The 21955-nt window shown below is 42.4% G+C and overlaps 1 protein-coding gene across 2 annotated transcripts in view; it reads right to left on the bottom strand.

Annotated features, from left to right (window-relative positions):
• Nucleotides 1–21955, bottom strand: part of cmip (c-Maf inducing protein) — a 75858-nt gene that overhangs the window by 20141 nt on the left and 33762 nt on the right. For both annotated transcript variants that reach the window (XM_088938624.1, XM_088938625.1), the window contains exons 2-6: nucleotides 7755–7880; nucleotides 6092–6142; nucleotides 4021–4182; nucleotides 1948–1989; nucleotides 962–1024 (exon numbers count right to left, since the gene is read on the bottom strand). In XM_088938624.1, the coding sequence (XP_088794750.1) occupies nucleotides 962–1024; nucleotides 1948–1989; nucleotides 4021–4182; nucleotides 6092–6142; nucleotides 7755–7880 (444 nt within the window). The remainder of the gene's footprint in view (nucleotides 1–961; nucleotides 1025–1947; nucleotides 1990–4020; nucleotides 4183–6091; nucleotides 6143–7754; nucleotides 7881–21955) is intronic.

Genomic DNA, 21955 nt, shown 5'->3' with positions numbered 1-21955 from the left:
AGTAATCTGCCATCCTTATATGTAAAATAAGCTTGCCTCAATTTCAAACACTGCAAATTCAGTCATTCACACCAGACTTTTAGTCCTAAAGTGGTCTGTATTCATTTCAAATGATTAAATTTTCATTCAGCTAATACTGGCAGACCTGTTGTAAAATCAATTTTAGTCAGTCATCTTGCAATCCAACTTTGCAAAACGCTGTGAGATGGGGCTCACTGTGGAAACAAGCTACAGAAAGTGTCACTGAAGTGTAGTCTCTTGTCATGCCATTTACTGTATATCTCAGGCCAGCTCTCCCAGTTATTATTATATGATGGAAGGAATTTCACAGTGATGGGGATGTGTGTCAGACAGGGACATTTCACGTCACCACCACACATACACCTGGACTCAGAACTGCTCAGTCAACTCTGACAGAAATAGTCTTTTACATTATACATAATGGTTAGCAGCTTTAAGACTGCTTACAAATCCCTCCCACATTTTTTAATACAATGGATATAATGAGGATAAGAAAGTTTTACTTTATTCATTCCATGCTATTTACAGTTCGTTGTGCCAAAGTCAGAGAGCCCAAATTTGTTAAATTGTTTCCTGGTTTCTATTAAAAGCAATTCTTTTCAACATTTATTAAGATACTGCGGTACCCTAAAGTTGTTACATACTGTGTATGATGCCCACAGATACAGGTGAATTTGCAAATCATGCATGACTGCATTTTACAGGTGGAAACAAACAGGAAATGTCCTACAGGACTACAGGCGGGCAGTAAGAGCAGATAAAATGCCTCCTCTGCTCCAGGTTCTCTTTCCTCATGTTTAGGTTTCAATGGTGCTGTGAAGCAGCCAGACGAAGCACAGCTGCATTTAAAAACTATATGCTGCCTAGAAGAAGAAAAAATTCAATGCAAGGAGAATTCTTACAGGCATTTAAAAAAGGCCTCAGACACACGGTTGGTTACCTTGCAGAAGAATTCGCAAAGATCGGGTGGTGGGTGGTTATTTTCCAAAAGTGGTGCAACAGCCTGAAAGGAAGACAAAAACCAAATATGCAATGAATGACGCAGGTAGCTCCTCCATCATTTGCTGTCACTCACACCTCTGTCTGATGTGCTACAACAACATCACTGCTGAACTGAGTCAACATTTCCGCTCCAAACAGCTGACTCAGTTGAGCGATGGATGACCTCGATCTTGGTGGGCTGTACAGAAGCTAGCTTTGTAAGTCTCTCCATGGGGGGGGGGGGGTCTCTCCCCTCCATTCTGCCTGGGGCAATGCATCTCATGCTCAACATGGAAAATAATCACTTCATTTAGAAACCAAGAATTAATGTGAACGGCATTCAGAGGATCCACATCCAGAGAAAACCAGTGGCGCCCATCACTGGCATAGCAGCCCAGCAGGGTTTCTCTGCTTGGGTTTTATCTTTGAAACAGAATAAATTTTTAATTCATGCAGCACCTGATTGTGCTGACTACACACACACAGTGCATCCCTATTTTCATTTCTACTGCCACCTACTCAAGCAATAGCAATAAATGTATGCATGTATTATAGTTACTAAGTGATCTCAAAAGGAATCTGAAATTAATTTAATAGTGTTACATTTATGTAAGACCAGAAGTCTTTAAGAAAAGTGTCATTTGAGGGATTCTACCACATTTTATTTCAAGTAAACAAGCAGATAAGTGAAATAACTCACAGCAATTAATGGACTGCTTTACAGGTAAATTCTGGAAAGGAAATCCTACCAATTTGTCTGTGGTGGCTGGAAACTTTTTACTATATTGCTACTTTAAGGTCTAAAAAGTATAAATAGTGGTTTTGGATAAAAATGGCTAAGTTGTTTCATATCATCTGAAATAAGTGCCATTTGGTTTACAACATGACTTTAAAAATCCCACATCTGTGAAAGAACAAGCTGTTTCACCCATGTTCCTTGCGTACCATAATGATGTTTTCATGCTCCTGTGTGGTCAGGTTTATGTTCTGTAAAAATAAAGAAAAATACAAGTCATTTCAACAGGTGTAATCCCGGATTATAAACCCCACTGTAATCCTCACATGGGTTTGCAATGCCAAAGATCACGGATTCTAAAAATTCCCAGTGCCAAGGGGAATGTCCCACTTTGTGATGCTTAGGTGATCCCAAAACAGCAGCACACTTTTACCCCCCAAAATCTGGAAACTGAATGAATTGAAGATTGCTCCAATTCTCTCTAATTCAGTAAAGAGATACGGATAGAAAACAACTCAGAAGTACCCTGTACTGAATGTGAATAACATGCCATAATGGAGAGTTATTTGTTCTATGCAGACAGAATTCTACAGCTGAGACCAGTAAGTGCATTTCAACAACTTGCTTTTTTTTTTGGTAAACTGCCAGCTCTGTTAGTGCGGTTTCCTATGTGACAGCAATGGCTGCCGTTAATTATCAGCAGCAATTTGTTGGCACTCATTTTTTAAACATGTATTCGTCAATGCATGGCCAGAAACGGCTTCAGCACATTTAAGGCTTTTTGTAAGTGGGCAAAGGGCTTTTACATCTCCTTCAGAGAATCAGCTGAAAACCAATGAGTGCTCAAATGAATGGTCCCACCATGAGCTATACGGCACGGTAAGCCTCTCTAGCTCTCTGGGCAGCACTGAGCCACAAGAGCCACCAACAGCAATAGGTCAATAGCAAAAATAAAAAACCCAACCTTAGTTCAAAGCTGTAGAATGAAAATAGTGAAAGTCAGCGTGGGTACAAGAAATTATTTTATAGATGGTCAGCGCTGACAATGCAAAATTCTAGTGACAGTATAAGTGCGTCCCACTCCAGATTAACAAGCCTGTTCAAACACAAGGTGTCTGAGGCACTGCAAACCTGCTCATCATTTCCTCACATTCTTATAGCATTGCTATGCCTGCAAGGAGGGGAAAAATCTGCTTTAGGAAGAAGTTGCTGCTCAGCTATAATGCAGAGGGTGAGTCAGAGAAAGGTCTTTGAGTTTCAGAAGGTGAGGGCCTGTGTCGCCGACTCGATTCTCACCAGAAACGGGGGTCACTGCGAGGGACAAGTACAAAGCCAGTTTGTTTCTGCACTGTAGTAAGGGTTCATCTTTACTCCCAAAACATTTTTCCCCGGAACAAAAAAAATTCACCAGCCTCCTTGCTAATCATTAGCTCCTGTCAAAGTTTCCACTAGAGCTTCCTGGTTTTTACAGTACTTTTCATCAGAGCTCAATATATCCTCTGGCTCAGAAAGGCAGAATATACAAGGCCGCATAATCATTTATGACATGAGGGCTGCAGCTTTAGAGTAGATTAGATCGCAGTTGAAGTGGGGGAGGTGGAGTGGGGATAAACAGCACAGTGAGTGTTCAGAAGCTGTTATGCAAAGCAGTTGGGCAGGAGTACCAGTGTAACATCTGATGACGTCCAGGCACAGAAGCACTGTGCAAAAAGCTCCTTTTGGGAGCTGTTTCTCTCCACTAAACCCCATGAAAGGTAATGAAGAGGGGGGATCAGCTGTCTTCGCCAATGGGGAGAGAAAACCACAGTGAACTGTTGAGTGTAGTCAAACAAAGATGACATGAATGTCTCAGAGAGGAGGAGAAAACCCAGGCGAATCTGGTGAGCGCATGAAGACTCAAGGGCACAGTGTCCAGCAGACAGTTCAGGAAAGGGGTGGAGACTAACAAGCAACCCTCATGAAGGGGGTGGGGACTAACAGGGAATCCTCATGAAGGGGGCGGGGACTAACAGGGAACCCCATGGAGGGGGCGGGGACTAACAGGGAACCCCCGTGGAGGGGGCGGGGACTAACAGGGAACCCCCATGGAGGGGACGGGGACTAACAGGGAACCCCCATGGAGGGGGCAGAGACTAACGCACATAGAAACGCAGAGGGCTGTTGCTGCTACAGTCGTTCCTGTAGGTACAGTACTCTTGATCAGTCAGTAGCCAGTATTCTCCACTCTTCCATCTCGTTGCCTCGGGATGAAGGTCACCGCAGAAAGCAGAGGAAAGCCGTACCTCTGACAGCAGTTTGGAGACAATTTCCAGTGGGGCCTGGTGGATGGAGTCATCCTGCAGGGGCGAGCTGAGAGCCATGTCCACCAGTGTGCGGATCTCCTTCAGCACCACCTCCCAGCGGCTGGGACTGCTCAGCACTTTCTTGTACTTGTAGATCTTTTTCTGAAAGCGGAAACCAGATATGGGGAAGAGTAGGGAGTCACTCATAAAATAACCCACAAAATACCAAAGGCTTTTTTAGTAATAAAAAAGAACCCAGTACTTCACACTGCAGTATGGCCACATTTTATGAATAGAACAAGTCAAAGTGAACAAAGCATGAACCCTACAACGTTTAATAAAAACAGTGAAACAGTACAGCGACATATCACATTCTTTTTTCAGGAGAGTTAACCGCAGAATTCCCTAAAAGCTGCCAAGAAGATAAAACTTTAAGAAAGATGTTACAAATAAGAGCAGGCCATTCAGACCATCTAGCTTGGTATTTAGTAGCTAATTGATTCAAGGATCTCATCTAGCCATCTACTGAAAGAAGCCAAAGTATCAGCTTCAACAACATGAAGGGGGGGAGTTTGCTCCAGATTCCCACAAACCCATGTGTAAAAACAAATGGCTCCTGCTCTTAGTTTGAAATGCACGTCTATGTTGTGAAAGTGTTCACAAGTTTCTTTGGCATAAAAGCAGGGGAGCTCATTTTTTCTCTCTTTGAAATGGGCCTAGGTCATTGCAGACAGCCTGCACTTGAAACCCAGCCAGGCAATGTTGGGATACTGGGGCCCCTTGTGATCCCCTAGAGGTGAGAGAAAATTTAAAGGGCTTAGGAGTAATTTCGACTTCCACAGAGGTGCGGAATTCAGGATGCTCCATTGTCACATTTGAAACCGGCCAGGGGCAGGAGGGTTAATTTCAGCAAAGCACGCTGCCTCAGGTAAGACAGCTTTTTCCACTGCCACATGAACAAAACTCTCTTTGCACCGAGATAACATGTTCCTTCCTGCTTCCCCTGCAGCAAATATGGCAAATTACCGCTTCATTCTCATCCTAACAGTAATAGTAAAAACATGGTATTCACTGACTCACAGTAAATGGAGTCACATAGGAATTTATTGGCTCACAGAATTTCCATAAACTTTTATGTTTGTGATACCTTATTTTTTTTATATCAGTGAAATAATTAACATTTTTTTTGCAATTTTTTTGTGATTAGGGAATGATTATGACCTTATGAAACATTTTTTTTATTCAAATCTCTGCTTTATACATGACATTAACAACAAAGATTTATGCTGTATACATAAGTACAATCATCCAGTTCCATCTTCACAAGGAAGGATTTTCTTCAAACTATGATGGCGGTACAAGTCACTTAAGCAAGAAAGAAATTAAAAATACACCATACAAAAAATGTTTTAGATGTACATGCGTATAAAGAAATGTAAAAAAGTATATCAGTTTCTGCTTTTGCTGCTGTCATAATTCATTTACCTGAGCGTCCCCATCAGAAATAGGATCTGCCATCTCACTACGTGATTCTGCACCGTGACTGCTACTGTTATAATGTGGTGGTGCTGTAACTTTAACAAGGGGTTTGTGCTACTAACGAAGGGGATTCTAATTAGAATTCTTCCATCGTATCTTTTAGTGAAGAAGGAAAACAAAACATGATTATTCAGAAAATATTAATCTATTCTGTATTGCTCATTAACATGGACTTTTCTGGTCATCTTTTTGAAATAATACAATTACAAAGAAAGCAGACTGTTTTTCTTATTAAAACATTGTGACACAGCTGGTGTAGCGAGTGTTAACCCCTACTTTTTCACTGTTTGGATTTATTTTTGGGACAAGTTATTCATTGTGCTCTTTACAAAACGACAGAGCCCCCCACCACCTCCCCACAGTGATCGTTGGAAGAAACTGGCAGCCTTGCTCAGGGGGAGGAGCAGAACACAATGAGGGAGATCACACAGCTCAGTATCTGAGGCAAGAATCCTGGGCAAATAGTTAGTGCATTTTGACACTAATCATTGTAATTGATTGACAAAAACAAAAACCAACAAGGTATTAATACCTTCCACTGCAGGGAGTGAAACCATTGATCCCGAAGATAGCTGTTGGCCGCCTAAAAGAAATAAAAAGGGTTTGTAAGACTGGGCAGACAAAAGTTTAACGAAGTAGTTGGCTCACGATGAGGTACGTGCGCTCGGGACCATAGTTCTGAAAAACATGCATGGTGGATCAATATCGCCGTTGTCCTACAGAAACCATGTAATTACCCAATAAAGGAGGTCTGACAGGCAAAACCATTCATGCCGCGATCTGATGTAAAGACACCTCAAAAAAGAATCAAACATCTAGAGGAATTTAAACTAGGTCATTCTCGGCTCCACCCCATTGAAAAAACAAAGCAATGCACCAACTGTAGTACAGCAAGCTCTACGTAGGTGAAGGACAGTTGAAATTGGATTAATAATAGGCCCACCAAAAAAATCACAGAGCTGCTGTCCAGAGACAAATCAGTGTAAAAAGTAGAGTCGGCTGGATACGCACTCTATACTCCAAAAACATATATATTTTTAAATGCATTCCAGAATCAAACCCAGGACCTAAGCGCAGTGAGGCAGCAACAAGCCTTCTTGACAATGGATGCACAGCAAAAGCATATCCCTGGAGTGAAAACAGCAACTGGTGCTCTTCATCAGTCTCTGAATTTAAACAGACATATATACAGTATATATCTGTATATTCAAAAACAGTGGATCAAAAAAAAAATCAAAAACAGTGGATGAAGTGTGTTCTTGGGCCCTTCATACCATGATTTCTAGTTTTAGTTCATGCTTAGAGAATGTTAACACTATAACATTGTCCCCATATGGAGAAGTAAACAGCTAACACAGGTTAAAGTTCACACAGAGGTGACTTCTCACTTGCAGATGAGTGTGAATCAGGTTTTCATATGGTGCAAGTTGCACTTTGTGTAGGTGAACTTTAAATCTGGAGTTCTCTCTTCAAGGACAACACACATTTGCATGTATGTTAAAGCGCATGTTTCTCTGTTTTCCGTGTTCTGTTGTTCCTGACTTAGAAAAACCTAGGTGATCCACTGTCATAGAGACATGGGAAGTGCACAACTCAAACCTCAGAGCTGCCTCCGACCCGCTGTGATACCCTGAGCCTGTCCGATATCCTCTTTGCACTCTGTCTTTGGAAAAGATGGAAAACTGATGTTGTATTGTGCATTACACACGTGTGCAACTCCACTCGTTAATGGGCAGTCAAACACCCCTTCCCAGCCCCTGTTGTTGCCACCACAGTGCTTTGCTGCTATGCACTTGGAAGCACAACAAATATATACCAATGCAAAGATTTTTAATGCAGCAAAAACCTTCACAAAACCAGACAGTGACAGACTCTCTCAAATGCAGTGTGAGGACACAGAGAGGGGGACTGTTTCGAACTGGGCCTTAGGAAATCAGCATGTGCCGACTTTCCCAGCAGTCTGGGATGGCTTTCAGTGTGAGAAAGTAGGCCATGAAGTGAGTGGGCAGTGCTGGCAGCAGGGATCTCGGGTGGGGGTGTAAGAGACATGACCAGAGCAGGCTCTCTTGGAAAGAACAGACGCTTACAGTACATGGAGCCACACTGTCATGAATCTAGATTTGGAGGCAACATGAGTAACAGAAGGGTTTTTTTTAAATTTCAAAACAGAGAGAAAGCACATTGTGGGCACCTACCTGCAGGAGAACAGTGCCTGCTGGGAACGTAAGTTGTAAACAGTATTTGGGTGCGTTTTCCCAGGAGAGAAGTTGCACGTCCTCAATAGTGCTGTAGGAGATGGCCGCTTCCATGTAACCAGTTGGCTGCGAAAGAGAGGAAGAAAAAAAGATATCAGGCGATTCAGAGAAGCTCTTGGCGCAGCAGGGTTCAGGCAAAGTCGGTTTCAGCTCGACTCATTCGTGTGCAATGACAGGGAACGCATCGCCATGGTTACCAGCGATGGTTCCCCAGAACTGAGAAGGCCAACAGTTTAGCTAACTTGTCATTTTCCGTACAGGAGAGCTTTCCTGGGAACAGGAAAGGCAGACAAATCTCATCCTGTTTTTTTCCTGCAGCACCTCACAAATCACAAGCTTTAACAAAACGGACACTTATTTAACTTTTAATAAAATGTACATCCCTGCAGTTTTGCTCAAAATTAATGCAGAGTCGGAAATATGATCGGCCCAGTTCTCCCACAGTTGGAAAGCTGTCTGTAAAATTAATCTATTACCGAATGCTAAAAAAAGATAAAAAAAACATACTGTACTTATGTACTATTGCACAAATAATACAATTACTTATTACCTGACCAATAACTACAGTAAGTGATTTTTTTAGCTAAAAATAATTTTACTGTCATTATTTTGCAAAAAATATTTGATTGGCCAGACGAACATTTCAATGCACAACAATACTGACACTACAACCACAAAGCCCCAGTATACCCAACAGAAAACTGGAACTGACTGCTGCACTGGGAATTAGGGCTTGGCTGTGGTTGATGAAGTGGGTCCCCTCTTGTACATGAAGCACATTCAGGGCACAATAACTGCAACTACATCCCCGATCCGAAAGAACCATTTTCTTCCTCTTTTCCACTTGTAAGTGTATCTTAATTTCAGCCGAGCATAGCTATGGTGCCAATAGACCACCAGATGGCTCCAAGAGTCAATTAAAAATCCCATAGGATACATTCAATCTTCTAGTATTGGTTGAAATTTTGTTAAATTTAAAAGGTACATTATAAAATCTCCAAGTATGAATCCATTGGCAGTAATGAATCTGGATTACAAAAACAGACACTGCATATATGAGAAAGTACATGAAGAAACAAGATAATTTGTCCAGGATGTTTCAAAAGTCTTTGATTTCTTTAAGATAAAAAACCTTGCAAGCCTCTCATCAGCATTGAGACAGATTCAGTCTAAGTTACAGGCTAGTGCCACAACAGCTCAGCATGCTGACACTAGGAAGCCTGTGGTTTAACACAATTATAAGGTTCTCCTCTTCATAAAGAAACACCATTCTGACCAGGCCGTTTGTTAGAAAGCCTAACATATCCCACAGTTCTCCGCCTAGAATGCTGGGGTTGACAACTGCAAGCCTAAACCAGGGCCGATGACGTAAGTTCATGCTTGGAACTGCTGCAGACGGGCGCTGGGACTTGGATCAAAACCCTGGCTAGGATTCAATGGCCGAGGTCACTGTGGAAGTTTCAATAAAGGCAAACGTGCCCCTGCCAGGGCTTGTCTTTTACAGTGCAGCAACAGAAGAAGCTCTCTCTCGATAAACAGATAACGGACCTGCACTGGGAAGGCTTTCTTCTTTCGTTTGTGACCTCAGCCATCATAATCAAAAGCAAAAAAAATGGCATGGGGCCACTAAAGAGACAAGCTCTGATTTCATGGAAAGCAGACCTCAGAATGCTACTATGGCAGATGAATAGGGCGAGACATTTTTATGCTGTACCTTTATTCAAGGATCTTGTATATCTTTTCTTCTTTTTTTTTCCAGTTGGCATGCCTTTACGGTTCTAATCAATTATCACGGAAACGCACTGAACTGTTCTTCCAATGTATTTTGAACAAGGTACAGCACGTTTTTACCTCTTAGAGTGGCATATCAAAAAGGCAGCCTCATCTGACAGCTGCAAAAATTGATTTCAACAACAGGGAACCAGACACCCAATTTATAGTCTATTTCATTTGAATTCTGCAGTTCTGACATTATTTTATAGGACATTAAATTATTTTTTTTAATTATGGGAAGCTAACAAACTGTCAATTCTGATGTTTATTTGGACTTACAGTCTAAACTGGTTTACACAGGTTTCTGAACAAGGAACATAATTTCTGCTCTAAGCCAGAGCCCTACATAGGGAAGCAAATGGCAGATCTATCTGACTTTTATTCCGAGCAGCTCCCGAAACCTGCGGGACAGGGCTCTGCCCAGCTGATGTCAGCCTGATCTAACTGGAAGAGAAGAAAAAGTGAAAAACGGAAACGCTGCACTGGCTCCTTAACCCGGCATCCAAATCTAGCGACAGACACAATGAGCTCCAAAAACCATCTGAAAGGCAAGCCTGCCATTAATGCCTCACGTCCGAGGAGCACTAGTCAAGATCTGATCCAATTTGCATGCAGTGCTCAAAACATGCAACGCGCTCGAGCTGTGTTCTCAATTTCTCTGCATTCCTAGAATCTCTCAAGACCAACCAGCCTATTTGTCTGCAGGACAGTAAATTGCTCAGTAACAATAGCTCTCTGCAGGACTGGGAACAGAGGGGCCTTTGTGCTTCTCTCCTGCACTGCATGTTGCGTCCGAATGCCATAAATCTTCAATTGGAGCGGAGACCTTTGTAAACACTCAAAGACTTCAATGGGCAGGGAAAGCCGAAACCCAGGAACTCTCCTCACAGCTTTTTCCTTTTCACCCTGCCTTCTGTTGTTGAGGAAGGCAGAAAGAGACCACACTTCAGGGACACACACCTTTTAAAAACGCCCTATTTACATCGTCCAAAGTCACTTCTCAAGGGTACCTTTTTATTTAAGAAAACATTCTTTTACCTATTGGATCCAATAAAAAAAAAAAGACACATCAAAGTCTGTTTTCAGCAAAGCCCACGGGTACCACTTCATGGATTCCACCTCTCGGTTTTGTGACAGTGTTCATTCTCCCATCATCAAACTTCAGAGAACATGGTTAACAATAAAAAAAGACCTGAAGTTCAATAGGAAAGCGATGGCTAGCAGGTAATTAACCCAAGGAATAATTCACCCAGCCACTTCTTGAAAAAATCAGCATATTAGCTTCAACAACTTAGCCATAAATCACTCCCTTAAGAGTAAAGAAAATGAGCATTCTATCAATTCATAGTACATCAAATGAAGAGCTTTAAAATTTCATTAATTAACAGAAATTAGAAGGATGCACAATACCGCGTAGGCAATTCTCCTCTGCACATGGTCGACAGAGCTCTCTGGCACAAAGAACTACCTTGGGTTCAACCTAACATGAAGAAAGTACTGTGAACAGCACTAAACAAAGCTTAAACCAGACACTGTTGACTTTGGATGCTTCGAAATATAAATTGCTCAGTTTTACTAGAGAACGAACATTTATTTTTAAATGACTGGTATTTAGCCATCGTATACAAAATCGCCCGTTTTCGTATGATGAATGTTAAAATAACACTCACTCCGAGTTGAAAATATACAATGCATATTTGAGTACTCTGCTGGGATATGCAGTATGATTTGGCAGACAAGCTCCCCAGTGACCTTTTAACCGTAACTATTTCTTTTTAAAACCAATTGCTGTGCCACACTGATCCCAAAAAGAAAGGAGAGGGGAGGGTCAGAAATGTACATGACTGGCCAAGTTAAGCTTGATGACCAGCGGGGATGTTTTTTTTGGAGGAAAATCTCTGCATGGAAAAACTGTCGAAAACCGCTGGACAGAAAGTAAAGCCACCTCCCAGCTGGATTGATTTAAATCCCAGAAGGACTATCTGCCATCATTTCCTGAAAACAAATCGGGAAAAATACTGGGGTGGGGTGGGGGGGGGACAATCACTATTTGTCACAGTGAAAATAATTGTGATGCACAGCCATTGCAGAAACAATGCAAGGCAGAATTCGGATTGCCCTTGTGTGAAAGGCTGGCGTCATCCTGATATACAGGAAACTGTAATTCTATCTTATCATTTCAAGTAAAACTCCCTGCTTCTCCCACTTCACAACGCCACAGGGTGACAAGCATTCAACATCTGACGGGCTATTCTCGGCTCCTCTTGTAAGGCTTGGGGTTTGGCCTTGTGTTTTCTAGGGGCTTGCGATCCAACAGGCATGCCAGTCGTGCCATTCCACCAGGACAAGACAGACACCACAGCTGCCCTCAACAGGCCTCCCCCTCCCCAGCACAACGCGCACAACTCGCAGCGAGAGGGCAAAGACAAAGAGAGCAGGCCGCGGGGGAGGAAACACCTACAGAAACACAGCCACTTGACACACTCCAGAAAGGAAACAACCGCTGGTAAAAGCCTACTGAAACAACCTACAGAAAAAAATACATAAAGAGCCCTCTGTTCCTGTTGCACCATGACTGGCCTTTGCGAGGTCACCTCTATACCTAACCCTCAGCCATTTGTACTTTGTGTTCGTGGTATCGGTGTATACAAACAGCATGAGCATCAGGCATGATTTGAAACCTACTTTCCCTTTCCATCCCTGAACAACACAGAATAAGACAAACTTTAGATGTATATATACTGTCCCTTGATAGCTACAGCAAGCCCACCCAAAGAGAAATGGGACTGTCCATGCTTCCCAGAATGCATTTACCTCCATGGCTCAAATATCTCTATGCCCATTAGTGGCTTCTTATAATCTCCCTGCTCAAGACCCTGCATAAAGCACAAGATCCACGCAACCCAGATACTGCTGTGTTTGACCCAGCTCCATTTTGTGCTTGCTGCTGTGTTGCTTCATCTGATATTAAATCGAGATGTTTGAAACTACGCCAAAGAGAAGCCCCGATACAGAGACTGGATACCTTCACCTAGTTGTCCACATATCATATGCTAAAGCTGTGCTCAAACTCTTCTTAGGTTTTGTTTCAATACAATGTTTTTAATCAGAAATACTGCCCCTCAAAACGTTTTCCATTTTCCTACATCTGTTCATGAACACTAACCCAACAACGTTATCGTTTGCCGCTGTGTTACTATGGTAATCGGAAAGTGTGACAAGACGACTGAGGAGAATGAGCTCTATTTCAGTTCCGCTGCTGCACTCTCCTTTTTTACCATCACTTCTAGGCATGTTTATACCACATGGGCCATGCCATAGCAGGGGGAAAACTGAACAAGAGGAGGAGTTCTGAGAAAGGAAATGTATCTGAACATCAAGACTGTAACTGCTCACCTTCATTATTTCAATACATTTACTGAAACATGGCGCTCCGACAATAAAAACCCTGCATGTTATCGTAAACGCTCTTTTAAAAGATCCATTTAGTTTTAGTGCTCTTGCACTGCGGCTGCAAAGGTCAGAGGCCTCTCCTAATGAAAATGGTATTTTACGATTCATTTGAAAATTGGTTCCATGCTCCTGGAGTGTCACTGTTACAATGGAACAGGACTGATTCTTAGAGACCAGTTATTCTTATTCAGGAACGGGTTACATCACAAAGACATCACGTGGCCTGTATGCAGAATTATCAGCTGAAGATATGAGAGCAACGTACAAGGCAGTACAGATAAAGAAATTTCCAACTGAAGCAGATTGATAACAGAGAATTATATCTATTTAAAGCCACACTGACTTCCTACTTTTACTCTTGAATGCACCTATAATAATGCTCATATAATATGCAATAATTCTCCTAAGACGGAGCAGAAACTCTTTTCAGAACATGTTGGGTGTCTTTTCTTGTTTCTTGTACTTTTTTAACGGTATGTAACACTTTTCCTTTAACAATTCACCAGAAGACCCAGGCTTCTGAATGTGTGCTGACTTGTTTTCTACCTCTGACAAATCTCTGATCTCTGGGCTGATTCTCAGGTAGATTCAGAAGTAACTCGTGTCACCTATCAGTTCAGACTTGAAAAATTCAACTCAGTTAAATTAATTAAGGGATAAAGGTTTTGGACTTCAAGGTGTGCTTGGAATTATGACATATGAATGTGTCATCATTTTACTGTCCCACACACTAAGGTAGCACTGAAGCAATACAATTTGTACTATAGAGAGGGAAATGGAGACAAGGACAATACTGTTTGTTCTTTTCACCCTAATCTCTGGTCAGAGGACTACAGATAGTAGTAGCCCAGTTTCCTCTTTATGTCACAGATACTGAAGAGGAAGTTGTCTTGAACATTGTTTCACTTCCAACATTTAGCAAGGCCTGTGAAGTGCATCACCAATTCTTCAGTCTAATGTCAAGAACACAAGATTTTTAAGGATTCTCATAACAGGGGCTACTGATTATTTGGGACAGCCAAAACCCACAGGAAAACAATACTGGATCAAAGTTGTGGCCCTGTATTTAGGGATATGTAGTGAAAACTGCGACCGTAAGACTGTAACAACATTTTTCTTAGATAATCAGGCATACACAATAACTGGGTTTCTTGAGCTATGGCTCTTGCCAGCTTGCTTGCTGAGAAAGGCCTTTTTTCTAGTTCAGCCAGCAGACACGAACTGGCAAACCTGACATTTGACGAATTGACATTCTGGGACAGGAATCTGGGGGCGATAAGCCGTTTTCCGGCAGTTTCCGAAGCGCTGTGAAAAGAAATTCAGCCCGGCGGAATAGAGAGATTAGAACAACAATCACATGCCAACACCACGGTAGCACACATCCCCCGACTGTGGGAGTGCTCTCTTGATTTTTACACAGGAATGTAGTGGCATTCTTGTGGCTCCAGCCTGACACAGGATACGGTGTAGAATTGTCCAGAGAAGTGCCAGAGAAAATGGCTATGAGGTCAGTTATCCAGCTTTGCTACCATAATTAACAAAATATGTGATGGGAGTCATTAGCATACAGCTGCTCATTACAAATGTATGCAAGTAAAATATATGTACAACAGATGCATGTGTGCATGGGGTGCAGCACTGAGCAAAAATCTGGGTCATTATATTAAAATTAGTATTGTTCTTTGTAATTACTGCCTCTCATCACAGCATCCAATACTAAAAATAATTCAGAACCAGAAATAAGTCCAGAAAAGGCTGTTGTCGCAAAAATTTCTGGCACAGGATAGTTTTGGGTTATTTTTTGTTTGCCTTCCCTTTGTTTTCCGAGTTTGTTGCAGAACAAAAAATGGAGGTATCATTTTGAGGACCTTCTTAAAACACTGTACCAGATTAATCTTATTTCAGTCAGATTTAAAATTCTCCAGTGAGTATTCAAGCACTCCAAAATCCTTTTCACCACAGAGAACCTGACACTGCTATCTTGGCAGTAAAGTGCCTAAAAATAAAAAGTATGCACTCAAAGATGTGCAAAAAATGAAGGACAAGAAAACAAAATGCAAGCAAAATTTATGACACTATATTGAAAGAACACAGAACTAAAATGTTCTGACAGTATCTTGCTGTATCATTGGTCCAAGCCAAATTTCAAGAATAAGACCACGACGACAGGACGAGATCAGGGTGTTCGCAGGAGCAAGGTGAATCCTGGAGAGGTCCTCACAAGGCAGGACACTGACAAATACAGAAAAAAATATATTGTACCATCCATCCATCCATCTTCTAGCTGTAGCCTATCCCAGCAAGCAATAAGCGCAAGGATGCAATTAACGGTACAGCTCGGATGGAACACCAGTCCATCGCAGGGCACACCCAGACACAACACACTCACACCAGGGCCAGTTTTCCCAGAAGCACATTCACCTGCCAACATGTCTTTGGACTGTGGGAGGAAACCGGAGCACCTGGAAGAAATCCTAGCCAACGAGGGGAGATCTTTCAAAATCCACACCGATAGCTCCCCAGGTCCAGAAGTGAACCCAGAGCCCCGAACCCATCTGCTGCGAGGCAGAAAAGCTACCGACTGTGCCACCATGTCATCCTCTGAAAATAATATACGCAACACAGAATTGTTCAAAGACTGACTTCCATTACTGCCAATTACAGGAGGAAGGCAACGTTTACAGCATGTTTTGAACGCAGCGTCCAATACAAAACACTTAAAAACAGCATTACTGACACCAATGGAGACCACGCCAGCAGGAGTATTCCCCCTTTGGAGGTAAGTGGCATTTTGCTGGAGACTTGTGAGACTGGCATGCTGAACCGCAGTTAACCGGGTTGGCTGGGGGGGTGGGAGGGAGGCCCGAACAGGTGTTGTCGTTAACCAGCTCTAGTTGCCAGGAGACAGAGGAGCGTTGTGTACACAGGGAGAGCGGCCTGTGTGCAGGGAGACCGTGCTGCAACCTCACGCTTGCCCTGAGGAGTCACAAGCCCTTGGCCGGTCCTGTAGATTTTGTTTTTTAAACAAGCGCTTCCCAGGTCCTCCGCCTGGCTGTTCCAGTAGGGTCCAGACTCTGTGGGCTGGTGTAGGAAACGCTGGTTTATTCCAAAGGGAAAACTGAAATGCCTTACACGAGATGCTAGCAGAGCAGAAAAATCTTGTTTGGAGACTACCAAAGCCCATTATGCTAAAAATTCCAGCCTTTTAACTCGCACAGAGAATGAAGGTTGGCAGGTATCCGAATTTATGCAGTAGTTCTTATTTTGGGGGGAATTAGCCTACTTAAGAGCCTTCCCATAATACTGCTCATGAACATACTTCCATACAGCACCACCAGCTGAAACTGAAACAGAGTCACATTCGGAGTGAGGGGCGGAGAGGTGGCTCTGTGGCTAAGGATCTGCGGCTGTGGCTGGAAGGTTGCCGGTTCAAGAATCCTACTCCGTTGGGCCCCTGAGCAAGGCCCTTCACCCCAGCTGCTCCAGGGGCGCAGTACAATGGCTGACCCTGCACTCTGACCTCAAGCTTCTCCCCCTGTCTCATGGAGAGCAAGTTGGGGTATGCGAAAAAACTAATTGACTAAACTAGTTTGACTAAACTAATTGACTAAACTAAATAACTGACTGAATGAAAAAACAGCACACGCACTAAAATCCCAAATTCAGACCAGCTCGGGGAAGTATGTGAGATCCGAGAGAGCTGTAATGGCAGCTCCTCCAAGATGCAATGAGGCAGGAAGCGTCATGTGATCTGGCCTGCACGTGCCACACCGATACATCAAAGACTCACTGAGCTGCTCTCGTACACACAGCCTGGTGCTCTGCCCACCAACAGCCAGTCAGGCTCTATGATGTGTCTGCCTGTAAATCACAGCACATTGTTACAGATGTGAGAATTTCACTAGACACATTCAGGCTATAAATTCACCCTGTCATCCCTATCGCTATGCAGAAACACCAGCCCACAACATGGTGCTACTTGTCATTCATTAATGTGGAATTTCCAGTGAAACAGCTGAATTAAGCAATTTTACTATTAACTCATGAGAAACTACAAACAGGGAAGCAAAGCAATACAGCGCATGTTGAATGCTTAAGAGAAAAATCAGTTGTGTCAATACTTAATAGTTCTACCACCAATATGCAGCACAGGGAAGTTAACAAGTGGAAAGAAATGATGCTTATTTCTTACCTGATGTCACAGTGTATTGCATTTTCCAAACATGTGCTTCCAAAAGAATGCATGGGCAGCAAATAGGTCACATGCACTTTCGCCTCAAGAATCTTTTGAATGCTAAACCGCCTATAACTGTGCTCATACAAATCACAGTGGGCTTAGCTTACACCATATGCGGTGCTCATCAAATATTTAACAAGCAAGGAAATGTAGTTTTTGTTAACGTCTCCCATTTACTTAAGTGATAAAGGCTTGTTTTGACTGTGCAGGATTGTGACTTGAGCAAGAGGCAGTTCAGCGGTCAGCTGGTCCAGAAGGCACACAAGTTTCGTACTGTGTGGAACAACGTATTCCGCAGGCTGCTCTTCGACTGGAGAACACACCGGGAAGCCTGGAAGGGATTCCGCCCCCTCGCCATCGTTCGACAAGCTACAAAACCTTTCCGTGGTTTGGAAAACTGACTGGCACCCCTCTGTCAAAATTCTTTGTCAAACGCGGCTTCGATGAGCCGCCCGGCTGGCCAGAAAAAGCAAGCTGCCCCAGAGCCACCACTTTCCCCAATCGACTTCAATACATTCCAGATACCGAGGGCTTAGCTTCTGTTGGATGAGAACATCGAATGACTGGGTCCAGGACCGGGCACATCTGTGAGAAGAGCAGCACCTACCTTTATTTCAGTGTCTGAACTACTCAAAAACATGCACAGCCTATAACACAGGAGCCAACCAGAGTCCCAGTTGCACAGCAGTTTAATCCATTTTAGGTTTTATTTCCTACCGGGTTGTCACAAAACCTACTGATAAAGCTGAAAAGCAATGTATTGTATTTAAAATCATGTTTATTCCACATAATACTGTATGTCCGCCATGTAAGTTTACTCTTAAACAATCTAGCGACTGAGTACTGACTTCAATAAGAGCTGTTCTCTTGCAAAACCAAACAATAACGAAACTAAGAATTTGTGAGCCAAATAAACACATTTTGTTTTTTATGTTTTTTTAAAAACTTTTTAATGCACAATCACGCAAGGACAGTGAATTCCAAGATGATGAATTACGTTGGGATGAGGACTGTGGAAAAGAAAATGTGCTCTGGCATTCACCAATGAGACTTAAGACCTTGTGTTTTGCAACCATTCATCCATTCATCCATTAAAAAAGCTAAAAAATTAAACTGAAAGTGTCTTTATCATGCTTCTGGAGAGAGATACCAAGTTCTCAAGAAGCCACAGCATATAAAATGGAAAACGGAACAGATAACCGTAATATGCTCTATCTTGTAAGAACAAATCTTAGCTAATTCTTCAGTTCTTTCAATGTGCCCATGCTACCTTTTTTATAAACATTTTTATGAAGACTGATGAATAAAAAATCACAAATTATCCCAAAGCAAAGTTAAAAAAAAAAGCAACTATTTCAAAACAACTGACATTCAGACCTCTTAATGATACAATACAAAAAGCTTGGAACAAAATTATAAACAATGATTCTTGTTCAATGGTCATGTTTAAAAATTAAGAACTTATTAAGAGGGTCACATACATTGTAACCTAGCTTTCAAACTTGCTTCTGTCCCTTAAGTTAATTCCTGAAGTAATATTCAGCCTAAGGGAGGAAATAATGGAAGGGTTTTTGCCTCTGAAAAAAGGAACATAAATGTAGACTGGAAGAATGGGTTAGACAATGAAAAAACAACAAGAGCACCACATTCGATGAGACTTCTTTCTGAGGGCTTGTGATGAGTTTCCTTTTAATAAGTGGTACAATGAAAACAGTACTGTTGGCATATCATTTAACTTGAGCCATTTTAATAAGAGTTTGGAACAGATTGACTGACCCATCTCTCTGGTAGAAATTCAGTGACCTCAGTCCTATCGCACACGAAAACAGAAGCCCCAGCTGGAACCTGTCAAAACCTACTGAGAAAGTGATTCTATAACACAATAAGATAAACTATGGAACTGCCTCCTGCCTATTCTTCTTTAAGAATGCAGGTCTTACAATGTCCAAGCTGTGCTTGCTCCTGAACCACTTACTGAAAAGCTCTGATCCCAAAGTCAAGGTAAGGCAGCTACATGTGACTGCAAAATATTTGCTTACATCTATAAACCAGCCCAATGACTTTGATCACCGTATTGAGGACAGTACAACTGCACTGTTGTAACGTGTGGATATAAGACTCCAGTATACTCGATCTTAAACGTTTCACTTATTCACCCAAGTGCAAAACTGCAATATAATTAGTTAACTTATTCACAAACTAACTGTAGCAGGTGAACATAGACTGCAAGGAATATGAATGAATTTGGTATGATATGATGTAGCAAAATACAAAGAAAGTTTCCTCCAAGGTACCCTGACCTAATGCCTGCTGCACCATCCTGCGTCACAATGGACATTCGATCCCAATCGTCTCTAGCAGTCCTACACCAGACGTCATGCCAGCTCGAAATGAAAATAAATAAATAAACAGGCCGACACACACACACAACACATTCTCCAGCCTGGTCTGTAATCTGAGGATGCTGGCCTGAAAACTGCAAAATGAACACCAGACACAGTTGTCCCCGTGGGAAACAGGGGTCATGAGTCATGAACAGATCCAGATGTCAACAAGCTGGCACCAGAGACATGGCTCTTTGCAGGGTTCTGCACAACACTGAGAAAGACCCATGCACACAAAACCGATTCGAGACTTAGTAGTGGGAAGAACACTCTCGGATGTCCTCAAACAATAACCTTTACTCTTCTGCGGTAAATATTTGCTCCAAAATCTTGTAATCTTGTGTATTAAATAATTATGATTCCTCATTCAAAAAACCACTGGCAAGAAGATAGTACCCGCCTGGGAGTTAGATCCTGACCTTCATGCGAAACATGAGCAAAAAAACAGCACTGGATCCCTCAGAGTGGAATTCAACACGCTGTTATGGCTTGTTTGACAAACGGAGATCCTGCACAAACTGAATGCCAGCTCTCAATGTGACCCAGCAAAAGGGTCTTAACTGCGATGCTCCTGGCCTCTGTGCAGTTCAACACACGACCAGCCAAGTACGGCACTACTACTGCTCTCGAAGGAGGTATGAAGGGAGCTTGACTGGGAGGTAAAACACCTAAGAAAAAAAAAAGCCAAGGTTTTCTTTGGTCTCCATCCAGTCCACTGCCCTAACCTGAAGTCAAACGGCTGAGCCAAGAATGCCAATCATCTGTCGGCTGCGCAGAGGTGAAGGGGTCAGCCATGCCTGAGGGGCTCAGACCAACAACGGTATCATCACAGGGCCTGCAGACAGGAAGAGCCCACCTCCAACCTCAACAGACAGTGCTGGGCACTGCCAAAGCAAGCTCATCCATTACACGTTTCAACCCCAGCAGGCAACAAAGGACACAGTAAGCAGAATAAACAGACTGCTTTATGAGCTAAATATTCTAAAGACACCTTTTGACTTTAAGTACCTCTTTAAGAATGTGCCAGGGGGTTAATGGGCTTTGGAAATTCATTTAGACAGGTCAAAGGGCGGGGAGGCTCTCGGAACACACAACGCAAGGGTCAACCAAACCCCAAATGGGATTTCCAATGGTCTGCAGTCCCTCTACGTCCAATCTAGACTTGTCGCATTTGTCCATACTGACTTTTTAACCTCCCAGTCAGAATAAGCTCTTATTTTTTCTACCAAACAGAAGGACAATCAATGACAAATCAATTACATTTGGTGCGGCGAAATGAAAATTCTTGCATTTCACTTCCCAAACAAAAACTAGAACGGATATGACAAAAGCATCTATTTCTAGGATACTTAAACCATGTTTTTGCACCAGATGGTTAGGGAATTAGATATTTAGATGGTTCCCATAAAGGTATAGTATATGTTGTCATGTCCATCCTACAAACCATCGAGTTACACAAACCAATGTGGGAAGAAAAAATGTGGGAGAACACAACATAATAGGAGGAGGTTAGAAAAACGACCCAGATAATGTCCATCCACTCACAACTAAGCACTGTAAGGTGATCAGAACCACAATCCGGTTCTGAAAGCTGTTAACCTAAGTCAGAAACCAAATCAGCAGTTTTCTACTACCTTGTAGAAAACATTGTGCAGTTTAGTAGGATGACCTAATATGAAGTCCTATGATTAGTTGCCAGACATATACAGTATCTGCATTGCCTCACAAAAGAACTAGGCAGTAAAGAGCAGAATTAGTCAATATTTTTTGTCTCTGTTTCAATACAAGAAGGTACACTGCGTCAGGATTAAATATGAAATCCCACATACACTATAAGGAATGCCAAAAGGGGAAAGACAGTAATCATAATGAGCAGAAAAACAAATATATCATTTTTCCCCCTTTCTTAGTCTAGAGACTACTTCTTTCAGCAGTGTGTTTGAAAGAAATGTTATCCAAAGCAATGCTTAGTTTAAAAGGCCACAAATGCAACAGAACCTATGATGCCTTGCGCTTCTCATTTAGGTGGAGAAAAGAGCAACCACTGAGGAGAATAAAAATACACATATCTAACAGGCCAGTAGACAAGTCAGACCCAATCACAATCTCTATGACATTGGAGTCAGTCGCCATGGGAACAACATCATGCATTGTTGCCATGGTAACCTGGCACTACTGCTGCTCAGCTTTCTTTCTCTTTTTCTTAGGTAATGATCTAACAGTAGGAGCACTTGAGGACCGAGCTCCAGCAACGAAGGAAAGCATTGAAGGTTTGTTTTCCCATAACCTTGTGC

Source organism: Atractosteus spatula, chromosome 21 (assembly GCF_055471065.1).
Source record: "Atractosteus spatula isolate fAtrSpa1 chromosome 21, fAtrSpa1.hap1, whole genome shotgun sequence".
NCBI classification, from domain to species: domain Eukaryota; kingdom Metazoa; phylum Chordata; class Actinopteri; order Semionotiformes; family Lepisosteidae; genus Atractosteus; species Atractosteus spatula.
This window is presented reverse-complemented; position numbering and strand designations above follow the sequence as displayed.